Source organism: Callithrix jacchus, chromosome 10, assembly GCF_049354715.1.
Source record: "Callithrix jacchus isolate 240 chromosome 10, calJac240_pri, whole genome shotgun sequence".
NCBI classification, from domain to species: Eukaryota; Metazoa; Chordata; class Mammalia; order Primates; family Cebidae; genus Callithrix; species Callithrix jacchus.
In genome coordinates, this window is record NC_133511.1 from 130,043,572 (window position 1) to 130,058,185 (window position 14,614).

General features: G+C 65.4%; 2 protein-coding genes across 3 annotated transcripts; both read right to left on the reverse strand.

Annotated features, from left to right (window-relative positions):
- Positions 1-3,734: 3,734 nt before the first annotated feature.
- Positions 3,735-7,209, reverse strand: TNNI2 (troponin I2, fast skeletal type). Of its 2 annotated transcripts, XM_078341786.1 has the most exons (7): positions 7,155-7,209; positions 6,367-6,396; positions 5,643-6,233; positions 5,432-5,560; positions 5,198-5,287; positions 4,911-5,087; positions 3,735-3,954 (listed from the first exon to the last, which is right to left on the reverse strand). In XM_078341786.1, exons 3-7 carry the CDS (start codon positions 5,877-5,879, stop codon positions 3,859-3,861), a joined length of 729 nt encoding a protein of 242 aa, XP_078197912.1. In that variant the 5' UTR covers positions 5,880-6,233; positions 6,367-6,396; positions 7,155-7,209; the 3' UTR covers positions 3,735-3,858. The 2 variants fall into 2 exon arrangements, with proteins under 2 accessions (XP_078197912.1, XP_035119682.3); XM_035263791.3 differs by lacking the exons at positions 6,367-6,396; positions 7,155-7,209 and having other exon boundaries at positions 5,643-5,855.
- Positions 7,210-8,418: 1,209 nt separating this feature from the next.
- On the reverse strand, positions 8,419-13,862 carry SYT8 (synaptotagmin 8). Its single transcript, XM_078341785.1, is given in 9 exon segments — positions 8,419-8,742; positions 8,842-8,975; positions 9,078-9,183; positions 9,360-9,527; positions 9,605-9,763; positions 9,889-9,987; positions 10,410-10,573; positions 10,669-10,775; positions 13,764-13,862. Coding segments are annotated over 8 exon segments (1,185 nt in total). The 5' UTR covers positions 10,760-10,775; positions 13,764-13,862; the 3' UTR covers positions 8,419-8,478.
- Positions 13,863-14,614: the final 752 nt, after the last annotated feature.

Here is a 14,614-nt window from a genome sequence, read left to right on the forward strand (position 1 = left end):
TCGGGCCCGGCATCGCTGGTGCCGGGGAACCAAAGAGGACACAGGGCTGGACAGGTCAGGGGTGAGGCGCAGCTGGAAGAGAGGGTGAAGCCCAGCCCTGATCCTCGGGCCCACCCCCTGAGGGCCACACAGGAGGTCCAGCGGGTGAACATTCGTGGGGAAACTCTGTGTCCCCGTCTGGGACCCCACTCCTGGCTTCCCCTTGACCGGGTGCATGAGGGTGAAGGTCAGAGGGAAGCGCCTCTGAGATCAGCCCCTTGGAGAGAACAAAGCTTCACGGCCGCCTGGTCCTGGCTCCGCCCAGTGCACAGCATGCCCAGGGCACCCAGGTCTCCCTCCCACTATCCCTGGTGGGCAACCTGCCAGCCTTGCTCCCGGGCCCACCCCGACTCCCTAAGCCCAGCTGAAGAACGGCTTCTCTGAAACCAGGAGCTCCCCCAGGAGCCAGCGAGCTGTACCCAGGGCCTGGCACCCAGCCCCGCCCTCTGCCCTCAGCCTCAGCCTCTGCCGCCACCCCCGAGGTCCCCACGTCCTCTGCACCCCTTTCTGCCCACACCCGAGCCCTGTGAGGTCCCTTTGTTAACTCCTGTTCTCATGTCATCTGTTTCTGTTGTTCACACACGTTCTTGCGTTAATGTTTAAGGAAAAGTTCAGCTTTGGGGAAAATAATTTCACCCACAGAGAATTTTCAAGAGAGAATTTGACAAGGTGCATCTGTGCCCCTCGCCCAGGGCCCACGTCCACTCTGCCATTTGACCCCTGCCTCTCCGCCTCACAGCCTCTCTCTCTGTTTCTCTGAACCTCTGCCTCGTTCTTTCTCTCTCTGCCTCTGTCTGTGTCTCTCTGCTTCTGTGTCTCTCTGCCTCTGCCTCTGTCTCTCTCTGCCTCTGTATCTGTCTCTCTGTCTCCTGTCCCTCTATCTCTGTCTCTCTGTCTTTGTGTCTCTCTCTGTCTCTCTGTGTCTCTCCATCTCTCTGTCTCTGTCTCCCTGTCTCCCTGTCCGTCTCTGTCTCCCTCCTTGACGCCTGAAGACCTGAAGGTCTGTTTCCTTGGAGTGCAGATGTTCTTTTGTGTGACCGCAGTGCAGCTCTGAAGTTCTGCACGTCTACCACGGACGCTGCTGTTATCTTGTCTGCCAGTCTGTGTCCTGACGGCTGCTCCCGTCAGCGGGGGCACAGGGCAGGCCCTCTGCGTCACTGGGGCCTCCTGGCAGAAAGGACATGGCAGGCTCTTCCTGCATGTTTCCTGCCCCGCCCTGCCGTCAGCCTCTCTTCCGAGGAGCCCCGGTCCTTCAGGGCAGGATGGTTTTAGAGAACCGGCCTGCGGCCTGGTGTGATCCTTGACACTGGGGGTCTGCGTCTCAATCACTCAGCGGCAGAGCAGGAAATGCCCACTCAGGCAGATGCACCCATGCCTGCCCTGCACCCACACCGGCCCTGTGCCTCCCAAGTAACCCCTGCCCTCTGTCTCCAGGGGTGCCCCGTGCACTTCCTCTCACCCGCCTCCCTCCTTGGCTCACTGTGCCCCGTCTTCCCCAACGCCTTCCTGGCCACAGCCCAGGGTCACATGGGACTTCAGAGGCCATGTTTTCCCGACCTCCAGAGCCTCACACAGGGCTGCCCACATCCCCCGCCCTTGGCCTGTCCCCTCCTCTTCCAGGACTCCCCTGGGACTCGTGGTGGCCACTCCAACTGCCCTGGCTGTCCCCGCCCTCCCCCTCCTCTCTTCTCGCCCTGGCCTTGGGCATCTCTGCCCATGGACTCGCCACCCAGGACACCCACATTCCCATCTCCAGCCCTGCCCCGGCTCCAGCTGCCTGGGCCAGCTCCCCGCCGGAATTTCCACAGGGCCCCCAAACCCAGCAGCCCAAAGGGAGTGCCTCACCTCCTCCCAAAGCCACTTCCTCCAGCCCTGAAGGGCAGCCCCGCCCTCCCGTGCCCCCAGCAAGGGCCTGGCTTCCTCATGTCCCTCATGTCCTGGGGACCCGGCCCCTTCCACGTCTCCATTCCTCACTCCCTGGACCTGGCGGTGACTTCAGCTGTGCTCCACCCTGCTGAGGTCTTTCAAGAATGCAGAGCTGGGGGCCGGCCCCATGCCTCAGGCCTCTTCCAGCAGCTATACCAGAATCACCCAAGGGAGATGGAGCCGGGCTCGGGGGGGCCAGTCTGAGATTGGCTGGTTTGGTTTCATCAGGCCTCACTTCACTCAGCCCTTTATTCATTCACTCATTTATTGGAAATGTAACAAACACCCATACAGCAGCTGTCCAGCCCAGGACCGCAAGCGTTCCCCAGACCTACCTCAGCTCGGGGGTCCTCACTCTGCTCCGAGCCTGCTCTGCCCCCAACCACCCGCCCCAGGGGATCTTTGACATTTGTGTTTGACGTCTCCTGGCTTTAAGATAAAAACGGTGATTTTCCTACGTAGTGTGTCTGCCCGGCCGGCCGAGTGGAATCCTGTGGTGAGCCAGGTGTGAACTCATGCCCGGCCCTGATACCCCATGAGACTGGGTCCAGCCTCTTTCCCAGTGGGCACAGGCACCACAGAGCTGCCGGGTACCCTGCAAGGGGGTCTATGGCCAGGCCCCGCCACCACTTGTGCATGTGCCCGCCTGCCTGGATCTGTGCCGGGCACACCCCGGCCTGCAGCACCCCTTGTCCTCCATCAGGCTCAGCTGAGGCTCGGCCTTGAGCAGTGTCTCCCCCACAGGCCAGGTCTCAAGCCACACTTCTGTGCCCCATGACCCCCTCCACCCCGGGCTGCGCCCATCATCACGGTGTGGGGCACCCTGCACCTCTGCCCCAGCTACACCCACCAGGCTGTGCACCCCTGGCCCCAAGCTGTGCTGCTTCACGCTAGTGGCCTGGCCTTCCCCTACAGGGGGCTCCAGGAGAAGGCCCGGGTGGGGGTTCAGCCTGGCGTGGGGCTTCAGTTGCGGTAAAGGTCAGAGCTGAATGCCAGGGCTGGAGGATGCCTGCGGGGCGGGGGACGGTACACAGCCAAGGCCATCCCGGGCGCCCGTTGACGTCAGTCCTCAAGGCAGCCAGAGGCGGAACTGCCGATGTACGTCCTACCTCCGGCAGATCAATCAGCAGGACCTCCAGAGGGCAAGGGCAGAGCGCGGGCTGGCGTCTCCTCAGCGAAGATCTGAGCAGAGGGACCTTGGCGTGCCTGCTCTGGTAGCCTTCGAAGAGCGCAACTGATAACAAGGCAGCCTTGCTGTCACCAGCCTTGTCAGAGCCTGTCAGAGCCCTGTCCTTGGTGGCCAGTTGGGGCTAGGGTCTTGGGGCAGAGTGGAAAGGAGAGTTGGGGCCACACTGGGGCCTGGTTGGGGTCGCTGGTGGGCACAAGTCTCTTGGTTCCCTGGTGTGGTGAAGAGTGACACAGCCTATCTTTCAGGGTGGCAGTAAGGACGAGAGACCAGGCCGGTCTCTGATCCCTAGCCCGAGATCCCATGCTGATCCCTAGCCTGTGCTGATCCCTAGCCCGAGATCCCGTGGCCCACTTTGCAGGTGCACCCCTCCACGTTCTCCAAGTGGGTGGATTCCCCTGCAGGGCCTTCCCGGACTCACCTCCTTGCTGGAAGCAGCCTCCCTCCCAAGCCGAAACCCTCAGGCCCCGTGCAGCCTCCTCCCAGGCTTTCCCCACTGGCCACTGACCATACCGCAGGCCACCGAGACCGGGGCCCAGAGCACAGCCAATGAGGCTGGGGAGAGCCAGACCAGACCAGCCAAGGGGATTCAGATCCTTTATTGACAGTGGACACAAGGCCAGCCCTCCACGGCAGGCTCTGGGTGCGTGCCCCCGGTGTGCTCTGCTGGGAGCTGGGCCCCGGGCAGGCGTGGGCTGACGAGGAGCCTAGGACTCCGACTCGAACATCTTCTTCCGACCCTCCATGCCCGACTTCTCCTCGATGTTCTTCCTCCAGTCACCCACGTCTCGCAGGTCCCGCTCCTGGGGGTGGGGGCAGGAGAGAGCTCAGGCGCACCCTGGTCCACACCACCTTCAGCCTCAGGTTCCCCTCTGCATTGGGCTGTAGAGTGCCCTGGAGGGGCAGTGGTGCAGGGCACCCGGCAGGGCAGTGTGCTTTTGGGACCCATAGCAGGGTGAGTGTGGGAGGTGCTCCCCAGGGACAAGGCAGGTGTGGGAGGTGCTCCCCAGGGACAAGGCGGGTGTGGGAGGTGCTCCCCAGGGAGAGGGTGGGCGTGGGTGGTGCTCCCCAGGGAGAGGGTGGGCGTGGGTGGTGCTCTCCAGGGAGAGGGTGGGTGTAGGTGGTGCTCCCCAGGGAGAGGGTGGGCATGGGTGGTGCTCCCCAGGGAGAGGGTGGGCGTGGGTGGTGCTCCCCAGGGAGAGGGTGGGCGTGGGTGGTGCTCCCCAGGGAGAGGGTGGGCGTGGGTGGTGCTCTCCAGGGAGAGGGTGGGTGTAGGTGGTGCTCCCCAGGGAGAGGGTGGGCATGGGTGGTGCTCCCCAGGGAGAGGGTGGGCGTGGGTGGTGCTCCCCAGGGAGAGGGTGGGTGTGGGTGGTGCTCCCCAGGGAGAGGGTGGGTGTGGGTGGTGCTCCCCCAGCAGGGTGGGCATGGGTGGTGCTCCCCAGGGAGAGGGTGGGTGTGGGTGGTGCTCCCCAGGGAGAGGGTGGGCATGGGTGGTGCTCCCCAGGGAGAGGGTGGGTGTGGGTGGTGCTCCCCAGGGAGAGGGTGGGCATGGGTGGTGCTCCCCAGGGAGAGGGTGGGTGTAGGTGGTGCTCCCCAGGGAGAGGGTGGGCATGGGTGGTGCTCCCCAGGGAGAGGGTGGGTGTAGGTGGTGCTCCCCAGGGAGAGGGTGGGCATGGGTGGTGCTCCCCAGGGAGAGGGTGGGCATGGGTGGTGCTCCCCCAGCAGGGTGGGCGTGGGTGGTGCTCCCCGTGGCACGCACCTTCTCTGTGTCCTCCTTCTTGACCTGCTTGAGGTTGGCCCTCAGGTCCATGCACACCTTGTGCTTGGAGCCCAGCAGGGCCTTGAGCATGGCGTCGGCCGACATGCGCACCCTCCGCAGTGGGGGCCGCTTGAACTTGCCCCGCAGATCGAACAGCTTCTGGTTCATGTCCTCCAGCTGTGGGCACGGGAGCCAGGTGAGGACCCGAGGTCCCAGTGGCCTCAGCTCCCTGCCCCTGCCAGTCCGCCCACCCGCCTTGGGGGCCGCTGCCCATCCCCGTCACTCACCTCCTTGCTGCTCTTCTGCACCCTCACCTCCATGTCGTACTTCTCCTCTTCAGCCGTGTCAATCTTGGCGTGCAGCTGTTTGCAGAGCTCCTAGGGGTGGGCGTGGGGGCGGGTGGCCATCCTGACACTTTGCAGCCACGGTCACCGGCCCCTGCCCTGACCACCCGGCTGGCCCTCTTGACAAGTGGGGAAACCGAGGCAGCAGGCAGGCCGGCTGCGGGGGGTTGGCAGTACCTGCACTTCGGACATGGAGCCCGGGATGTGCAGTGGTGGGCAGTGCTCCGCCAGGTAGTTCTGCTTCTCGGCCTCGCGGCGGCTCTCCTCCTTCTCCAGCTCCGTGGCCGCGATCTGGAGCATCACGCTCTGCGGCGGGGCAGGTGGTGAGGGGCTGGGCTGGCTCTCCCCGCAGACCCACCCGGACAGCCCCCCAGGTGCCCACACCTACCTTCAGGTGCTGTCTGCGGGCCGTGATGGCCCTGTTCCGCTTCTGCATGGCAGGGACAGGGGACAGAGTCAGGACTTCCGGGCCTGGACCCCCCCGACCCCGTTCCACACTCCCTGGCCAGGTCGGGGGCTCCTGCCCAGGGACCAGCGGAGCCTGGGGGCTCCCGAGACCATGATGGGGAGGCCCAGCCTCCCCGGGCCCAGACCTCGCTCTGGGACAGGGCGCTGTGTGGTGCATGACACTTTGCCCAGGTGGCACATAGTGCTGGGGGGCAGGGGCTGGGGGAGAGGAGTCAGGCCACAGGGCCGGTCTGGGGCAGGTTGGCTGGCAAGGTTGGGGCGGGAAGTGCAGGAATCAGAAAGAAGAAGTGATTCCCTGTGACCAGGCCACAGCCACACTTGCCCTGGCCAGAAGGCACGGCGCAGCCACTTCCTCTCTTGGTGGGTGGGTGGGGCACTTTTTGCCAGCAGGGAGGGCAGGGGCCATCTTCCCTGAGTCTCAGGGCCTTGAGGCTGCAACGTGTGACCTATCCTGAGTGGGGGAGCCCCTTCCCACCATGCTTTGTGCCCCCAGCAAGTACTTACCTCCTCACTGTCCAGGGAGGGAGAACACAGGCCGGGCAGGGAGAGAAGAGAGAGGTTAGGGCCATGGCCGTCAGGGTGGGATTCGTGATGGGGTGGACGGGGCGGGAGGCGGCAGGGGCACTGTGTGGGGGTACACTTACTCTCCCATCCTGAGGTCCTGAGCTTGGAGCCTGCGGGGAGAGGAAGGCAGAGGTGTCGCCCGGGCCTGGCTACCACGACGCCTTCGCCCAGCAGCTGGTAAAGGGTGCAGGCCTCCCCTGACGCCCCCCTCCCACCCCACCCCTTACTGTGACCCCCTTCAAGGACAACGTCTTGGAATTCCCCAGGGTGAGAAGTAAGAGGAGAAAGTGTTCCCAAAATGTCCCAGGCATAGCCTGAGGAGCTGCAGCTGTCCCTGAGGGTGGGGGACGGGCCAGCGCAGGTGGCCGCCTGAGTGACGCTGTTATTTTTAACCCTCCATCTTTGGCTCCTCAGTGTGGCCCGGGGGCTCAGGTTCGGGGGTTTCTTGACTCCAAAACTCTCCTTCCAGGGTCCCCAGAGGTGAAGCCTGGTCGTCGGGGCCTGTCTAAGACCTGCCTCCAGCCAGAGCTGCCTCCCCAAGCCTCTCCCTGTCATTCCCCGGTCTGCGGAGGCCCCCAAAGGGGGCTGCTGGTGGCACCCTCGACCCCCAGACCCCTGCCTCAGGGAGTCCTCCCTCAAGCTAGCTCAAGCCATGCCCTGTCCCCCAGCCTCGGCAGGCCAGGCTGGGCCTCACCTAGAGTCTGGGCAGCAGGGCTGGGCGTGAGGTCAGGCCGGTGGTGGCGAGTTGGGATGGTGGGCCCAGGGGGAGGGGTATAAATGGCCTCCCCCAGGCTGGGCCCCTGCTCAGAAAGGGCATGGAGTCCTCCTCAGACCAATGGGGGCGAGGAAGCCACAGAGACCTCCCCACCTGTCCGGCCTCCTGGCCTGGCCGCGTGCTGCCACCCAGTCCAAGAAGTCTTGATGGGGCACCGCGGCTGGGCGGCTCTATTTAGGGCTCGGTGACGTGCTGGAGACGCCTCTGCGGTTCTTGTAAGGGGCCTGAGGACACTGGTGCCTGGCTCTGCCTGTGGCATCGGCCGGGCACACGGCTCAGGTCAGCCGAGGGGTCACCCTTCAAGGATGTGCACCTCACCCCACCTCGCCCGAGGTCAGCGTCCAGCTCGCCGACCGGGCTGCCCGCTGGGTTCAGCCACAGCCTCTCTGCTGGGCCCGCTCCCCCACCGGGCCCCTGCGGTGGGCCGTTCCCCGCTTCAGCCCACGCCTGACCCCCTTCTGCAAGCCTGGCTCCTGGGGTGAGGCCTCCCGGGCCCTGCCACAGCGGCCAAGGGCTGGGGGCTGCCCCCTCCCCGCGTGAAGCCGGCTTCCTGCCTGGGGAGCAGGACTGGGACTGAGGGGCTTGCTGTACGTGCACTGGGCCCCTCCCAGCCTGCCTGGAACGCCTGGCCACAGTCCCCTCCGGAGACTTGGAACACATCCTTCAGCCTAAGGAGGGTGGCGCCACCCGCGTTGGGAGCCTTTCTGACCCGAGGGGGCTTGGGGCCCGCCTGGCTGCCCGGGCAGGCCCGGCACTGCCCTTCTCACCCAGGCCCGAGGCCCTCGTTCCCCCCAGCTCCGCAGCCCCCACCCTGCAGAGGCCCCGGGACCGTGACTTGGCACCCTCTCGGAGCGGGGGCTCTTGGCCCCAACCCCATGGGGAGGATCAGAGGAGACAGCAGCGTGGAGGCTCCAGCCGCTAAGGCAGCCCAGATGTGTGGGGGACGGAGAGGGGAAGCGGCCAGGGCGGAGCCCCTAAAGGCCTCAGCGGCTTCCGAAGGCATCTGCTGCCCCCTGCTGTTCACACGGGGAAGGCCCGGCCGAGCTGTGTCCTGCAAGGCTGCCTTCCGCCCGCCCCATCCCAGCTGGCCTGACTCTCTGGACCCTACCTCCCCGTCTTCCCAGGGGGCCCAGGAGGTGACGGCAGGGGCAGGGTGAAGGGCCGGGGGAGGGGGGCACAGATCTGTGCTCCTGGGGAGGTTCCTCACCCCTACCCGGAGGTCCAGCAGGGCTGGGTCAGAGGCCTCAGGGCCTGGCTGAGCCTGGAGAGGAGCCCCTCCCCCATCCTTGTGGGGGACCCTGGTGAGTGGAGCCGGGCCCTGTGTCTGCGTCCCCTGGGGCTCCAGCTGGACACACAGTGGCAGGAGAAGGCGTTTATTGCAGTGGTCCTGCAGGGCAGCCTGGGCAAGTGGCCGGGCTCAGCGGGGAGACCCAGGCCCATGGTGTGTTCCCAAGCGGGGCAGGGGCAGGCGCAGGCGGGGCTGCAGAGCCAGCGCTTGGTCCACCTCCATGACTGGCCGCAGGGGGTGCCACTGGACGACGGGCTGCCGGGCGTGGGCCAGCATGTCCGCCCAGTGCTGCAGGGGCTGCCCCGAGGCCCGGGCACCCAGATGCACCTTGCCCACGGCCTCGGCCCGGAGCTGCGGGCCACGGTCCCAGATGGTCAGCACCAGGTCCACATTCTGTACAGAGACAAGCCACGGGGCGGGGTTGGGGGACAAAGACTGGTCAGCACGGTCTGGCACTGGGTCCTGATCTGACCCTGCCTCCCAGCAGCCCACCTGGACCTGGCTGAAGGGCACCAGGAAGGTGAAGGCCTCGTTGAAGTAGGGGGCAGCTGTGCCCTTTTTGCCAACTGTCTTCCTCTTCTTCCACTTCCTCTGGTTCAGCATGAGCTGGACCTTCACGTAGGGCTCTGGGCAGGCAAGAGGGGCCGGAGGTGGAGACGCTGACCCGGGCTGGGGCTGTGCACAGGGTCCCACCTTTGTACACCAGCATGGGCACATGTGACCCTCACCTGCCAGTCCTGGACGCAGGCCTCGGGCTTCCAGCACCACCACGGTTAGACGGCCTGAGCCGGGCACGTACCGGAGGGAGCATCACAGCTCCCCCACCTGCTCGGGCTGCGGGCAGTGAGAGGGCTTCAGCTCCGGAGGGCCCCTCTGGCCAAGCTGGGGTTCAGGCCCCCACAGCTGCTGCCCGTCAGGCCTCAGTCCCTCCCATGTCCCACAGGGCAGGGTCCCTGCCAGCTCTGCCCTGGGCTGCGGGAGGGTCTGTGGCCTGGTGATTCGTGCCTCACCTCAGTGGCAGCCGGTGGGCCCAGGGGGTACCAGTGCTCCAGAACATGCTGCAGATCCACGGTGCCCAGTGGCAGGCGGAGCTCACCCAGGGGCTCGTGCCCCGAGAAGCGCCTGAAGTGGAAAAGCTGCACCTGCAGGGTGGCCCTTGGCAGCTCCGCCTGCGGGACCTGAGGCAGCGGTGTCAGCCAGGCCCTCTGCCCCAGCCTAGCGCCCCCAGCCGCCCAGCCGCCCAGCCCTGACTCACGTGGAAGCAGCAGGTCTCATCAAACACGGGGCAGAGCGTGCCTCGGTGCACCTTTGTCTCGTGCCTGTGCCCAGCCTGGGTGGAGACCCTGAGCCGGGCATAGGGGTCCACGGTGCCCCCGGGCCTCAGGTCGGCTGCCTGCCTCAGGCCCACCCTGATCTGAGAGCCAGGGGAGTGGGCTCAGCCAAGGGGCCTGCCCTGTCGGCTCCCCACCACCCAGGGCACAGGCTTGGCCCTTCACCCATCACCCTTTCCGGAAACTTGCAGAACCGGCGGCCCTTCACCTCCTGCCTTCCAAAGTCGTACTCCAGGGAGAGCTGCAGGCGCCCCCATTGCTGAGCGGCCGCCGGGCTGGATTGCAGACTCTCCACATCCGGCTGCACCTGGTGGGTCCGGACATGGGCCAGCTGCTGCTGCCGCCAATGCCCCATCGGAGCCCTGGGCTCCCGGGAAGCACTTGCAGGACATGGGTCAAGACCCCCACCTCTGGGCAGGCCACCCGGCAGGCACAAACCCTCAGCTTCGCTCTGTGAGACCCACCAAACCCACCAAATGTGGTATCTGTTTACCCCGGCTTTCCTCAAGAACCTGCTGTGGCTCCCTCTGGCCCACCGAGCCGCCCCTCTCATGCTGCCTCCTCCTCACCTCTATTCACCCACCTTCCCTACCAGGAAGGCCCTCGTCACCCCTGTTTCGAGGGGAGTAAAGTGTCCCTGGGGCTGAGGCCACTTAGCTGTCCTGGGCTCTGGAGCCTGGATTTCCAGCTGCCCTCTCTGGACTGATCGGGAGAGGAGCCGCTCCTCACCAGGTGTGTGGTGGTGGTGCCCTGGGCACTGCCCAGGCCCACGGCCTCCTTGTCTCTGGGCTTCTTCCTGTGGCAGCGGCAGCAGCAGCAGACAGCACAGAGGAGGCCCGAGATGAGGAGGACACCCGAGGCAAAGGCACCAGCAGTGACAGCCCAGTTGGGCCCTGGGGTGGAGGCCAGGCTCAGCGCATTGGGGGACAGCTGCAGCCCCCACTTGGCTGGCTATCCCCACACCCCTCTTGGGAGTCCCACAACTCACAGGGGGTCCCGGCGATGCGGTGTGGAATGAGAGGTAGAGCTGTGGTGCCAGCTGGGGCTGAGACACTGGGGGAGTCTGGTGAGTGCCCCATCTTTCTGCCCTGCTGGCTTGGAAGAAATGGTCCAGGAGGCTGGGTCAGCTGGGAGGGTGGCCCCTCCAACCCCTGCCCACTACCCCATCTGCCTGGCAGCAGCCAGCGCTGGGTCTGCCTGGGCAAGGAGGCAGCCCGGGGTGGCCAGGGGCGAAGGTTCTGTGAGGCAGGAAGCTGAAGGGAGGGAGGCCCTGGACCCTGGCCAAGGCTCTAGTTTGGCTGCCCAGGCCCGGCCTCCTGGCCACCTCCCCCCAGCCCCCAGCCCCAGCCAAGCAGGCAGAGCCTGGGCAGCTGGGTCCCTGCCTTCACCAGACCTCAGAGCACACTTGCCCCACTGTAGGATGCCTCCTCCACCAGGAAGCCCTCTCCCTCCCTGCCTCTCTCTCTTGGGCCCTGGACCCTGGGGGTCCCATCTCATCCCTGGGGGTTCTCATCTCTGAGGTCCCATCACTTCCTTTCCCCTACCCCAGGACCCCCCCCATAGCTGGGGCCCACAATGGTAAGCCACTTGGAAGCCCAGAGGGGTCTGCAGGCTCCTGGGGGGAGGAGCAGGGCTGGCTGTCAGGGGCTCACTGAGCAGGCCTGGGCTGAAGGTGCATTCCTGGCAGAGGCTCAGGGCGCAGCGCCTGGGGACAAAGGTGAGGTGGGGGCAGGTAGGGGCAGGGTGCAGCTGGGAGCGGCCAGAACATTCCTCGCACACTGACTCAGCCGTCGCCCGGACTCGCCCACCTGCCTGCCCGGCCACCCTTCGGCATGTGGGTGGGAAGGAGGGTGGGGCGGGCGCAGCTGCTGGCCCCTGCACCCCCCTGCCCAGGGCCTGGGGAGGGAGCACACCTGGCCAGGCTGGCTCCTCCCACCTACAGGCAGGGGGACCAGGGTGCACATGGGGCCCACAGTGACCCCCGGCCTGGGGTGGCTCCCCAGGTCAGCTCTTCCCTGAGTCCACCTTGCAGCTGGCTAGGAGACTCTGTTCCTCCACATCCGAGCCTCCCCAGCGGAAAGCCTGAGTGCCTGGGACCCTTCTTGGCATGTCTAAGCCAGCCTGGCTTTAGGGGTACAGCTCGGGCCCCTCAGGAATAAGCAGCTGCTCAGATGATATCCCCTCACCTCGGCAGCCCCCCAGCCTGGTACAGAGCAAGGAGACAGAAAGGGACCCTCCCATGACTGCAGACACACATACACACACACACACACACACACACACACACACACACACACGGTCAGCATCAACGCCCCCCTGCCCAGCAGGCTGGGGAGGCAGCTGTGCTCCCAGAACTGACCCAAATCCCCAGTGTTCAGAGAAGGGGAGCAGCTCAAAGAGTGGGGGAGGGCCCAGCTTCCAGCACACCTGCAGACCAAGCTGCCTGCCAGCCTCATGCCCTGTGAGCTCAGCAGGCCAGGCGTTTCACAGGTGAGTGGGCTAAGGCTGGGAGCTCCAGTTTTGTAGCCCTGGAGGCTGGCATGGCCCGAGGAGCCCAGCCTGTCCCCCAAGCAGAGGGGCCAGCTTCCCAGGCTGCACCCTGCGCACAGCGCCCCGTGCTCAGAGGGGTCCCTGCCTGGTTTAAGATCATCTCGAAATTCTTCATTTTGGGACAGGAGGCTGCACATTTTCACTCTGCACTGGGCCTCACAAGTTACGGAGTTGGTCCTGTTCAGGGGACCCCTTGGTGAATCCCCTGCAGGTGGAGTATGGGGGTGCAGGGAAGCTCACAGGCCTCGGCAGCCCCTCAGCCCTGGGGGACACTCGCACATGCGGCTGGTGGAGCACCCTACTAGGGTCCGCAGGGTTCCTGGAGCAGGACTGTGCAGGCCAGATTCAAACAGGCCACTGCCTCCTCCCCACGTGGAGGTGAAAGTCAGCTTCTCCTTCTGACATGTCGGACTCTATGCTGAGATTCAAGCAGCTTCACATAAAGCAGATTTTTATGGCTGGGATTCAGGATGAGTCGCCAATACAGAATCCCGGCCTGTGCGTGCAGGCACGTGTGCGTGTTTGTGCGTGCGCCCCTCCCCTGCGCCCCCACTTTGCGGCACCCCCCCCCCCTTTTAGTCTAAGAACGGTCAGGGAGAGCCGGGAGAAGATCCCTGCACTGATTTGCTGCCTGGGCCAGCCTGGTGATCTTGTCCCCAGAGGAGCACAGGAGCCACCAGAAGCCACTCCAGAAAACCCCAGGACCCTGGGGGAGCTGGCTGTTGGCGCTGGGGGTCGTCCTGAAGCCTGGGGAGGTGCGCGGTCCCTCTGGACCCCCGGGACCACAAGGAGGTGCAGGTGCAGTGAGCTTATGGCCACCAGATGGCGCCGTCTGCCCCTCGGGACCCGGACTCCAGCGCGGCTCCTGGGGACAGGGGCCTGGAGACCCTTGGGCGCTGGGGGCTGTTGGGCCTCCCAGTCCCCATCCAGGAACCCCTTGCCCTCCCTCCCTGATCCTCCCGGGCCGCTCTCACCATTGTCTGGCTTTGGGTGTCCATCTTCTGTGGCCATGCTGGGAAAACCTTCTCTGGGGGTTTACGTCATGTTTTCCCAGGAAAAGAGATGGTCCTACCTCCCTGGCCACCCTCACCCCCTGCCCGCCGGCCACCCGCTCCGGGAACCAGCTCCACTATCCCCACAAAGGTGGCTGCTCTGCTCCTTCAGCTGCATTCCCATCCTGCTCGCCCTCCAAGGCCTACGTGAGCCCACCTCTTCCAGGGAGCCTTCCCTGGTCACCCCAGGACCCCCAGACCTGCCATGACGTCTTGTACTGAATTCCACCCTGCGCCACCTCCCCATTGGGACCCCCAGCCCCCACCAGGCATAACGTGGGTGAGCCCCCTTCCTTTAGACTTCTTGTCAGCCCAAGGCTGGGCACTTGTTTCAGGCTTGCTAATAAAGACTCCCTCCATGGGGAGTGCAAGTGGAATGCTTTTGGCTTCCATAGGAGCACCTTTCTGCGGGCCCTTCCTCTGAAAAATAAGACTTCCCCATGTACCGGGGTTGGCAGCCCCCAGGTATAAACGCACTCACCTGACGCCCCCTGCTTCCCCGGACCAGCCAGCCACCAGGCCTTCCTCTCAGACCCTGGGCACCCGGAGGCCGGTCCAGGTCTCAGGCAGTGCTGCCTCTGGTGACTGAACGCTCTCCTTGGGGAGGAGGGGTGCGGGGGTGGGGGGCAGAGCTGCAGGAGCCCCACCTCGTGGCCGGGAGCTGCTGGCCCGTGAGAGCTGGGAAACTCCCTTTGGGAAGAAGGTCTCTCTGAGGCCCAGGGGCTGAGCATCTGGGCTCCAGCCTATTTCCAAGAGTCTCTTGGGGCTGGGGGCATCCTGAGTCCTACCCAGCTTTGCTGGAGGAGGTGATGGGCCCAAGAGGGCTGGCCTTGGTGAGGGGCAGCAGGAGGGGGACTGGTCGAACCTGGTTTGAGCAGGTCCTGACTCCAGGGAGGGGTCTCGAGGCACAGGGCCGCCGGGCTTGGAAGAGAGCACTCTCAGGTGCTGTGGGTCGGGGGGACAGGTGTGAGGAGGACAGGGCTGGGTGGGGGCCGCCCTGGGCAGTGTGGGGCAGGGCTCGTAGAGGACCAGGTGGGCCTGCCTGGCTCTGCAGCTGCCTCCGCCTCCAGGCCCAGGCACCCTCAGGACACTCCCCTCCATGCCTTTGTCTCCTGCCTGGCTGGCCCAGTCTCTTGACTTCTTGGTTTCCTAATGAGCGACCCCCTCAGCCGCTGGCCCCTGAGCAAGCGGCCGGAAGTCCTCGCTGCAGTCTAACCTCAGTGTCCCTTGCTTCACCTGGACCCCCAAGCGGGGCCTATAGCCTGAGCTCCCCACTCTGCTCTGGCCGGTTAATCTCGTCCGGCCAGTCTAGTCAGGTCCATGAGCTGGGCC

Coding starts and splice junctions, on each gene's coding strand:
- TNNI2 (XM_078341786.1), bottom strand. CDS start 5,879: ATGCACCACACAGCGCCCTGTCCCAGAGCGAGGTCTGGGCCCGGGGAG. Junction 5,561..5,642: donor CCCGCAGACAGCACCTGAAG/GTAGGTGTGGGC, acceptor GCCCCGCCGCAG/AGCGTGATGCTCCAGATCGC. Junction 3,955..4,910: donor AGAAGGAGGACACAGAGAAG/GTGCGTGCCACG, acceptor CCCCACCCCCAG/GAGCGGGACCTGCGAGACGT.